The 11,415-nt window shown below is 44.2% G+C and overlaps 2 protein-coding genes across 2 annotated transcripts; one reads left to right on the forward strand and one right to left on the reverse strand.

Annotated features, from left to right (window-relative positions):
• The first annotated feature begins 804 nt into the window (after window positions 1-804).
• Window positions 805-1,746, forward strand: LOC106833893 (olfactory receptor 6V1-like). The gene has a single exon (XM_014845244.3). It carries the CDS (start codon window positions 805-807, stop codon window positions 1,744-1,746), a length of 942 nt encoding a protein of 313 aa, XP_014700730.3.
• Window positions 1,747-9,982: 8,236 nt separating this feature from the next.
• LOC106833905 (olfactory receptor 6V1-like) lies at window positions 9,983-10,930 on the reverse strand. Its single transcript, XM_014845254.2, has one exon. It carries the CDS (start codon window positions 10,928-10,930, stop codon window positions 9,983-9,985), a length of 948 nt encoding a protein of 315 aa, XP_014700740.2.
• Window positions 10,931-11,415: the final 485 nt, after the last annotated feature.

Below are 11,415 nucleotides of genomic sequence, written 5' to 3' on the forward strand. Positions count from 1 at the left end.
GCCATTAGGTAGACCACTAGTGCCCTCTAGTAGCTGGCAGGGCAGCCACCTGGTTCTCAGGCTTATCTCCATGACCTTCTGTGTCCTTTCTGCTCTCTGTCTTTGCAAACACATACCAGAGGGCCTCCCTAAAGGAAGCTCATTTATTGACTCAAAGCTATGACTTTCCGTTAGTTTTATGATCAGAACTGGAGAAATGTGAAAGAGGGAGGGTTCTCAACAGAGGGACAGCCCAGAAAGACCTGAACAGACCCTTTAAAAGGGATTTTGGTGCACAGCCTCTGGGTCACGACATAGACCCCCCAGCACCAACACTCGAGGGCTTCTGGGTGACTTACTCTAATTCTCACCCTTTCTTTCCATGTTCCCTCCCCTCCCTATCTTTCTCTGTTTCTCCCTCTCACAGATTTGGTCTCCTTCTCTTGCCTCTCCATTTCTCTTTTGTTTCTTGCCCTCTCCCTAAATATTAATGTCTATGGCTGTGTTGTCTCCCTTAATCTGCTCCTCTCTGTTTTTCTCTCTCCTTATCAATGGCTTTCTATGCTTTTACTTCTATGACTCCCTAACTCTGTTTCTCTATGATTCTCATATCCCCATGTTGTTATCACTCTGTATCTCTCTCTCTGTCCTTCTGTTTATCACTGACCACCTATTTGTCTTTCTCTCCCTGTTCTCTTTCTCTGTCTCTATCTTGGTTTCATGGCCACTGGTTCTCTCTCTCCCTCTAGCTCTGTGTCACTATCTCTGCCTCTCCAACTCTGTCTCTTGTTGCCTTTCCATGTATAGACACCTAGCCCCTGGATCATGGCAAATCTGAGCCACCCTTCTGAATTTGTCCTCTTGGGCTTCTCCTCTTTCGGTGAGCTGCAGGTTCTGCTGTATGGGCCCTTCCTCCTGCTTTATCTTCTCGCCTTCATGGGAAACACTGTCATCATAGTCATGATCATAGCCGACAGCCACCTACATACTCCCATGTACTTCTTCCTGGGCAACTTTTCCCTGTTGGAGATCTTGGTGACCGTGACTACAGTGCCCAGGATGCTCTCAGGCCTGCTGGTCCCCCACAAAGTCATTTCCTTCACTGGCTGTATGGTTCAGTTCTACTTCTACTTTTCCCTGGGTTCCACCTCCTTCCTCATCCTGTCCGACATGGCCCTTGACCGCTTTGTGGCCATCTGCCACCCTCTGCGCTATGGCACTCTGATGAGCTGGGCTGTGTGTGCCCGGCTGGCAGGGGCTGCCTGGGCAGCTCCTTTCCTAGCCATGGTGCCCACTGTTCTCTCCCGGGCTCATCTCAATTATTGCCATGGCAACACCATTAATCACTTCTTCTGTGACAATGCACCTCTGCTGCAGCTGTCCTGCTCAGACACCAGCCTGCTAGAATTCTGGGACTTCCTGATGGCCTTAGCCTTTGTCCTCAGCTCCTTCCTGGTGACCCTCATCTCCTATGGCTACATCGTGACCTCTGTGCTGCGGATCACCTCTGCCAGAGGCCGCCAGAAGGCTTTCTCCACGTGTGGGTCTCACCTCACTCTGGTCTTCCTTGGCTACAGCAGCACTATCTTCCTGTATGTCAGGCCTGGCAAAGCACACTCTGTGGAAGTCAACAAGACTGTAGCCTTGGTGACATCAGTCTTCACCCCCGTTCTCAGTCCCCTTATCTTTACTCTCCGCAATGATGCAGTCAAGGCAGTGATATGGGGGCAGATACAGAGGTTGAAAGGCCTCCACAAGGCCCTATGATGAGCCTGAGTGACCTGACCAGGCTCAGTCAAGTGGTTCTTTGAGGAGGTAGAGTATCAGGCTGGGTGAGATGACCACTGTCGAGTTTACTTAGGTTTTTTTCCTCTCTACCTCTGAGGAATAACCACACAAAGTCCTCAGTGCTACCCTGTCTGGCCCAAAGCTCTGAAAGGCCACCATGGAAGTGCTCCTATACCCACTGACAGCTACAAGAACTCTGAAAGTAGCCCAGAACCTGGGAGCCAGAAGTGCGCTTTCAATAAAAGGAACTAGATGGGCTTTCCATTCAAGGAACAGCAGGAAGGAAGAATTCTCTGATCAAGAGATATATGGGGCCGTCCCAGTGGTGCAGTGGTTAAGGGCACATGTTCCGCTTTGGCGGCCTGGGGTTTGCCAGTTCAGATCCCAGGTGCGGACATGGCATCACTTGGCAAGTCATGCTGTGGTAGGCGCCCCAAATATAAAGTAGAGGAAGATGGGCATGGATGTTAGCTCAGGGCCTGTCTTCCTCAGCAAAAAAAGGAGGAGTGGCAGTAGTTAACTTAGTTAACTTAATATTCCTAAAAAAAAGAGAGAGAGAGATGTAATCCAGCCTTGGCCTGTGTGTGTGTGTGTGTGTGTGTGTGTGTGTGTGTGTGTGTGTGTAATATTTCAGAAAGTCTATTAGGTCCCATGTTCCCTTTGGAATTAAACATCCCTACCCCAACTATAATCTTAAATTTAAAAAACCATCCAGTTACTTTGTCCTCAGAATTATCATGCTTTCTCAGCTTTCACCTATCCTGAAAACAGCCCCAATTTAAATATTCTGCCAAACTATTTCTGCAAATACACCTTAATTTACTGAAGTACATTTCCCAGTAAGCTGGGGTGACTTCACTCATCAAAAATGTACTCTTAGCTCCACTTACTTTAAGTCAATGAAAACTACTAATTTACTGCAAGTGTCAAGCTTTTTAAAGACCTACTATGTGGAAGTGAACAAGGCAGGGAATTGTAGGCTCATTTGGTGAATACAGAGTATCTAGCTTTGGGGACATGGCTCACTAGTGGTCCATCGGTTCTCATTTCGTACTTCCAGTGTCATCCCAGGCTGACCCCTTCCTTACTGAAGTGCCCCTTTCTCTGACTTTCTGAAAAGCTCGCTTCTTTCTTGTTGAGATGCTCCTCACCCAAATCAGAGAGTGTCTTTAGGTTCCTAGTTTCAGCTTCTGGTCAAAAGTCTTGTCTCCTAAATTACACATCAGAGCAATGAGTCGGTGTTTGCTGTGGCTATTGCAAAAATTGATTTATTTTCTCTAATTATCTTCTGCTTACAACTTCAAAGGGTAAATATTTGTAGAATAAATGAAAGGATGATGAAGAAATTAAACATAATTCCACTGATCATACCTTACTTTTGTATAGGTATGTGTGTGTATATATATACACACATCTATATATATTCACACTTTACAAACCACTTTTACATATGTTTTACATTTGGTTTTTCCCTCATAGTAATTCAATTAATTAAAGATTCACTGATCACCCACCATGAGCAATGTAGTCTTCTCTGCACTGGCTGTTAAAGGTCAAAGAAATACAGATTCTAACCTCAAAGGTTTCTCCATCTGTGGGAGAGAGGAAAAAGTACAATTAATTCTAACACATTTTGATAGGGGGTTTTCCTATGTTTAATGAGTACCTGAGAGTCCAAAAGGAAAATGTTGGTTCTTGGGCTGCAGCCAAGCAGTTTCTGACCGAACTAACGGTTAAGGGAACCATGGTTGTGAGGAAAAACGAGTTGGTCAAAGCAATGGCAGAACTGAAAGTAGAATCTGATTCGTGAAATTTCCTTTCCATTTCTCTATCTTTGGAAATAATTCTTCCATCTGGATCAAAGTTAGATTAATTAAAAGTGGGAATCTCCAGGATCTGAAACCACTCAATATAGACTCATCCAGCTCCTTATTTAGTGTGTATCCATTACGTTCCCATCAAGTTTATAAAATTGTAATTTCAATAATTCTAGGAACCTCTTCATAACAGTAATTTTATGTTTAATATCCTCCCTTGAAAGGAACACATACTGTCAGAAAAAAACTAACGATTCAGTGTCACTTTTAAAGATTTGCCTTTTGCTAATCACAATAGTACTCACGAACATTTGAAAGATAACAAATAACACATACATATGAGAAATATTTTTATTCGGTCCATACACAATGTTAAGTGCATGGTGGATCCACACTCCCATTGTCAAAATACCATATTTCCCAGGAGATGGAAACACTTGATCTGATTGTTGGTCTACATAAGGTCATTTGATATAAGGTTATTTGACAGAAGGCAACAGCCTTGTCTCTCCACAGAACTAGCTTACACTGGAGCATAACTGCAGGGGAGTGCAATGAGATGCTTTGTAACACGAGAACGAATTTAAATATAGGTAGAATCAATTGAGAGAGTTCTTGAATCTAAAATGTTTGCCCCATCTTATCCACCCACCCTCCATTGATCTGGTATTCTAGCCCCAGAAATACCGTGTTCTGGTAATAAACCATTAGAAATACCAAGTTTCTGAATGGCTAACACAAGAATCTAATGCCACCCATGTAAATCTCAGCAAGAATCTGAAAAGTAGGTTTATTCCTTCCTGTTGGGAGGACTAAGGAGAAAGAAATTTAAGGTATGGAAGTCTTGATGACAGAAGATAGAAGAATATAACCATTTTTCAAATAAAAGTCAGGCCTGGGTCCTGTAGCGACCAGTAGTACCATGAAGGCCCTGTGTACATAAGATTTTAAGAGTTTGGTGAGGTGAAAAACCCTCCAAGGATAAGTTGCAAAATTTTATTGTTGCCTATATAGCACCGTGTTCATATCAATCTAGTTCATCAATTCTTTAAGCTTTGAATTTCCTGATGTAAATATGGTCCTTGCAACAATGCCTGACAGATACTGAAGAAAAGTGATAGTGCTCTAGTGATCTGCTGGTAAATATTTAACTGCTGGCTGTCTAGTTGCAGCATTTGCTGCCTTCTAGCATTTGACAGTTTTCATGGTGTGAGTTTCACTCCCATCATACACAACTTCAAACTATCAGCATGACATCACTGAACTTAGAGATGGGAAGACATGCTTAGCAGCCCACCAGTATACGGTATTTTCACCAAAGAGATACAAGTGACACAAACAACTTCAATGATATAGATAAAAGTAAAATGTAACAAAATAATTAGGAGTCTTAAGTTTTCATTACCTTTGTTTTTAACATAATCTATTTGGTTGTAAATTTCCATTATTTAATTTTTAGTAATGGCTATGTTTAATTCCTGAAAATTTAACAATCAGCTCTCAAGAGGCCTCCAGAGCGTCTCTCCAAAGCATTCTGCCTCTGGATTTTCCCTTAAATCCTGCTCCCCATTCAACCCAGCATCTTTGTCATTCTCCTTCCCTTGAGTTAGATATGTGTCAAGACCTATGGAAGCAAACCTCATGGAATTGCCCTTTAACAGAACTATTCCTAGGCTCTTGCCAAACTTACTTAGGTCATTTTCAAAATTTAAGACAATGAAATTCCAACATGCAAGGTAAATAGTACCCTTTGTGAATGCAATATAATTGCCCTAGCATGCAAAGTTTTCCACACTAATGCCCTCTGTAACCACTATGAAGTTTGTTTGGAATCAGATATGACCCGTGATTTCAGTGAGTGGGACATCTTTCAGAGGACACCTAGAAATCCCCCAAGAGACTTGGATCTGACTAGTGAAGATATCCATGACCACTCTCCAGAGAGCATTCATTAATTGCATCTCCCCAGGCTTTCACTGCCTACATAATATGCCATGTTGATATCAACATTATTTTATGCATGCAATTGCCTCTCCCTGGAATTCACTTTTCACCTTCTTGGCCTGTGAAGTCAGGCCAAGATATTCAGACTTCAAAACTCACCTCAAATGATGGTGTGTTTGGAAAGACCTTCAATTTAACTAAAGAGAATAAGCTATTTCCTCCCTGTATTCTCACAGTGCTTTGCATATTAGGAAAACTAACACACAGTTTCTAACCACACTAAATTCTCAGCTACCCAAGTTAGGCAGTATACCTTATGTGCCTTTGTATCTCCTCTGCCTAGAACACAGTAGATATTCAATAAACCCCAGCTATCTTTAGTGACGAGGTTTGTAGATGAATCTGGAACATGAGTAAACACTATAAACTAAAACACAGAATGTCATCTTAGGTGACAGTAGTAGAAGTGTGGTAAAGAAACCATGGGAAGAAGTTATCCCACTGCACTCTATCTAGTTAGTTGACTAAACTAGTAGCACAACCAGTTCCAAGATCCACATAACAACAGGGACAAGAAGAAGCAATGTGGATGGTGAGAGGTCTAGAAATTGTTCAACGGCAACATCCCACTTGTAAATCTGAATATTTTGTAGGGGAATATGTAGCCACCCTCGCTTATTTGCGAGTCTGCCTGTGTAACTCAAAATTGCACGGTGGGTGAATGTTAGAGAGACCACAGTGAGGAGAGACACAAGGATTTCATCTTAAAATTTAGAACACTGCAGCAAAGAAGGGGACTGCCTCCCAGCTGTGAGTGCTGCATCCCCTAGACTTGGTGCAGGCAGGGCCTCCACGCTCACCTGAGAAGGGCGTGTGTTGCAGTGGGGGTGCCTGCCTTCAGAGGAGGTGCATCTGGGTGAGCTACACACTCCCTTCCGATTCCATGAGGCTCTAATTTAGTGACATCATGACTCTAAACGTGGGGACTCTTTTATACAGCAACTCTGTCTTAGAATTGGAATCCCCAGTTTCCTTCTGGCAAGGAGAAAAAGTATGCTAAAATTATTTTCTAGGTTATGTCTAAGCAGGAGCCTCATTTGACATTCTGCACACCGAGGGTCTCTGTCACATCAAGAAAAATGCATGGAACCAAAACATCTCTAGGTCATGCCCACACAGGATTCTAACAGTAAGTCTGAAGTGCACCATTTGATCAAAGTCACTCAAAAAGCTTAAAGTCAAACTAGGATGAAAATCTGGGGGGCCTAAATTCTGGTTACTGTCCTTAGAAATAGGACCAGGGATGAAAGTGATTAAGAAAGGATGGCTCCAATAATCGCAAACACATCCTCAAATTCCCTCTTCTAGTTCCCTTCACATTGTTGAAACTGGGACAAGCACTTTCTTACACAATTTCCTGACTGAAACTTCCAGCAGCAGATTGCCCAGATCAGGGCTCCTCAGATATTAATGTGCATGTGAATCACCCAGGGTGATTCCTGTTAAAGACTCTGATTCAGTAGGTCTGGGGTGGAGTCTGAGATTCTGAATTTCTAACAAGCTTTCAGGAGATGCCAGTGGTGTTCCAAGGATCACCCTTTGAGTAGTAAGGGACCACAGGCAAGTTTGTTGAGAATGTCACATCTTTGTGATGCTGGCTGAAGGCTGATTATTGTGGAGGCCCGAGCAAGCTATACCTTCCCCAAACTGACCAGACAGAGATTCCACTCCTAAGAGAACACTGTGAAATCAGGCAATAGACTGCTGTAGGCTGTTGATTATTTTTAGTTGTTTTAAAAGCAAATGTGTGCAGAGATGGGAGAGTGGCGGAAGGGAGTCTCTCCAGAGGAAAAACTGAGTGGATCTGTGTGCTGATTATTTCAGGATGAGCTGAAGGAAAGTGTTTGCATATCAGAAGGAGATAATTGCTTCCCATTTAGTTCTTCAGTTTTTCATAAAGTTTGCAAGGAGGGTAAGTAATTAGTCCCTTGAGGCGTAGAGGAAGGAAAGTTCTCAGACAGACAAATGTTTTCCCAGCTGGCTCTTACTGCAAAATCAAAAGGATCTGCCCACTTTTTTGAAGAGGCCCACAAACAGGAACATCTCCTGCAGTAGTTTTAAAAAAAAATCTTAGTTGGAGATCAAGCTACCTGGTAATAAGAGACTCATGCCCCTAGGTGCATACCCTGGACGCTCTCCCCTCCTGCCACCACCTGTCTTTCACTGCTGTGACTTTACTAGGTGGCCCCTATACTGTGATATGTGATGTGAATCTTGGTTGCCACAGGGAGAGAAGCCAAGGTGTCCTGGCCTACATACCGATCTATATCATCCTCAGGGAAATATACACCTTCCTGACCTGATTCGTATCAAAAGTTATATGAGCACCTGATAACCAAACCCCACCTGCACTGATACCATTTTAACAATTTTTTACATGATCTTTCCTTTGTCTTGTAAAGAAATAACTCATACACCTATGCCTTATAAATTTAGCCCTACCCTCAACCCATTGCAACTCTTCACGGCCCATGGGTACTGTCCCATGCTATTCTCTGGATAAAAGAGCACTATTTCCAGACATTGAGAGTCCAAGCAGTCTTTCTCTCAACTCCTCAGCTCACTGAGCCCGCATCAATATCCACACTGCAAATTAGGACCATGGCCTCTCCTCCAGAAATCGTGTGAATGGAGCTAGCTTCAGAAAAAGGAGGAAGTTTGCATCTAATCCTTGTCCTGGCTTGCTAATCCCACTCAGGCCAGATTCAGTCTAGTACAAGAAATCACACACTAAAGCTATTCCTACTCCCACTATCTTCCCATGACTTTCTAAACTATTCCCAGATTTCCAAGGAATGCCTTCCCTCATGCACCCTCCCACCTCATTACCCATAACACAAGTCCCACTTCATTTCCTCCTTCTCATCTGACTTCTACCAACTTTCCTTTACTATCCGGGACCCCCAGGAATGTCCAGGCCCAGCTGCTTCCATGAATCCAATCTCAGAGGGCCTTCTCCCTAGGACATGTATCTAAGGTTCTGTGAAAATGGAACTACTAGCCCATGTGAAGAAAAGGCAGCAAGTCTGAGAGTGATGTGGGCTCAGTGAGTCAAGGTGTTGAAAGAAAGATTTCTTGGACTCTCAAGGTCTGGCAGTAGTGCTCTCTTATTCAGAGAATAGTATGGAATAGCATGGGTACAGGACCCATAGGCAGTAAAGAGCTGTGGGCATAGGGACAGGACCCATGGGCAGTAAGAGCTGCAAACATGGGTTGAGGGTAGGGCTAAATTTAAGCTGAAGCCAACACCTTAAATATCATCATCAGCTAAAGACAAAGGAGGATGTTGGGGGGGGGGGTGGCGGTCAGTTACATGAGGTTACCAGACAAGTACAGCAAACAAGAGCAAGATTATTATGCAGACTTAAGTCCTTGCCTTCCCCATTAAGAGTTTGTAGAGATAAGGTCATTCCTCCTTCTTCCTGGTGCAGAGAGGGAGACACCCTCACAGATGGAGATTTCCTTTACAAATGTAACTGTCTCTTAACAAAGGGCAAGCAAATTCTACTTTTCAGAGTTTCCCTCCTGTCTGCAGCTTTTAAAAGTAACCAGCCCAAAATAATCCTGATCAGGAGCAGTGATCCAACTTTCTGTTATTTCTTGTGTGCATGAAAAGAACCATGTCTAGGCATGTGGCCCTCATGAACTTTCTGTGTAACAGGGCTGGGAAAGTGGCCTCCAGAGTTATTTCTGTTTAAAGGCAAGACGTTTGGGGGCCCAGAAGGGAGAAGTGGGCAGCTTGGGTGTGAGGAGTTTTTCTATTCCAGGAGCAGTCCCAGAAGGGGGTCAGAATGGGAGGCCAATAGTTGCTTCTGTTTGGGGGGGTACTAGGCTTCTCTGCCCTTCTCAAAGAACCTCTCACTTTCAGAACCCCATCCAAGCCAGTTCCTTGGAAAGGAACATAGCTAAAAAATTGTTGCACACAAAGAAGCATACAGGAATGCAAACAAAACCATAGCGCCAGACTAAAGAGGAACGATTTTAATAGCACGCTTTTATTATAATATTTATAATAATATTTAGTTAAATATTATTATATAATTAAAAAATAATAATGTAAATAAAATAATATCCACATTTCCTGAGCTCTTACTATGTACCAGATCCGGCACTAAGGTTTTTACTTGGGTTATCTCTTTTAATTGATATTATCACACTGTTTTCCCTCCACAGCTCCCCCAAAATCATCCATCTGTTCCCTATCTCAGGCACACAGACACCTGCCTGTGAGCTCATTAGCTCTCTGTAGTGAGTGAGCGGAGACTTCCATGGGGTGAGGGCGCAGGGGAGACGAAGAAGAAGGAGACTGAGGAGCTCTAGCATGGGCACCTGGGTGTCCACCTGCAGCAAAAGGTGTTTCCTCCTTCACACTTCACAGATGCTCTCTGGCCTTCTCATCTGTGAGCTGCTGGGTCTCTGAGGAGGATCCTTTTGGTCATATCCTCAATGACCTCCTTGACCTTCTCATTCCGGAAGGTGAAGATGAAGGGGTTGAGGAATGGGGTCACCACTGCAGTCAACAGGGCCACTGACTTCTTCAAGTGTGTGGAGTGGCCTTTGCCTGGCCTCACGTAGATGAAGATGGCACTGCCATAACCCAGTACCACCACAGTGAGGTGGGAAGCACAAGTAGAAAAGGCTTTCTGGCGCCCAGAGGAGGAGGGAATGTGCAGCACTGCAGCCACGATGAGGATGTAGGAGACCACAATGAGCAGCATGGTGGCCAGCACAAAGACCAAGGACAGGAAGAAGTCCATGTGCTCAATGTGGCGAGTGTCAGAGCAGGAAAGCTTGAGAAGTGGGGCAGAGTCACAGAAGTAGTGGTCAATGACATTAGGGCCACAGAACCAGAGCTGGGTTTTCTGCAGGGTGGGGGAGATGATGGAGAGGAACCCGACCACCCAGCAGACCACCACCAGCTTCACACAGACTGGACCATTCATGATGGTTGGGTAGTGCAGAGGGTGGCAGATGGCCATGTAGCGATCAAAGGCCATTACTGTGAGGATCAGGAAGTTGGTAGAGCCCAGGGAAAAGTAAAAGAAAGACTGGGTCAGGCATTCTGCCAGGGACATGGTCTTGTGAGTGGTCAGTAGGTCTGCCAGCATCCTAGGAACCACAGTGCAGGTGACCAACATCTCCATGAGGGAGAAGTTGCAGAGGAAAAAGCACATGGGTGAGTGGAGACGGGAGTTGAGGCATGTGAGGGTGATAATGGCCAGGTTCCCCAGCACTGTCAGCACATATATCAATAGGATCAAAGCAAACAGGAGGATCTGAAATTCATGGAGATGAGAAAATCCCAGGAGCACAAATTCCCTGATGACACTGAAGTTACCCATTGCACTTGACACCAGTTCTCTGTACTACCTGTGAGAAACCAGGAATTCTTAGTCGGAAATGGGCATCAACCTCTCTCTTGATCTTGCTCTCTGATGGCTGCGCTGGCTCCCCAAGCACACCAGCCTCTAGGCATGGTTAATCTCAATGGCCAGGAGACACATTCCTACAGGGCAGAAGTTCCCAAGAGGCAAGGAGACGACTGGTTCTGATGAACAGATTAGGAGTTGCCACTCCCACATTGTCACTACTCCTAGACTCTTCCCCTTTTGTCTTCTACTCATTCATTATTTCATTCAACACATTTGTTAAGCCTCAACTCTGTACTATGTCCCATAAACACTTCCTAACTGCCTAGTTTAAGAGTCTTTTAATCATAGTAACACCTGCTATTAGCTGAGCTCTTTCCATGTCCCAGGAACTGGGCCAGGTACCTTATACAATACTTCTTTTCATCTTGTGTGCTCAATCCTCATCCTCTCTGTGA

This window comes from Equus asinus, chromosome 1 (assembly GCF_041296235.1).
Source record: "Equus asinus isolate D_3611 breed Donkey chromosome 1, EquAss-T2T_v2, whole genome shotgun sequence".
Taxonomy (NCBI): Eukaryota; Metazoa; Chordata; class Mammalia; order Perissodactyla; family Equidae; genus Equus; species Equus asinus.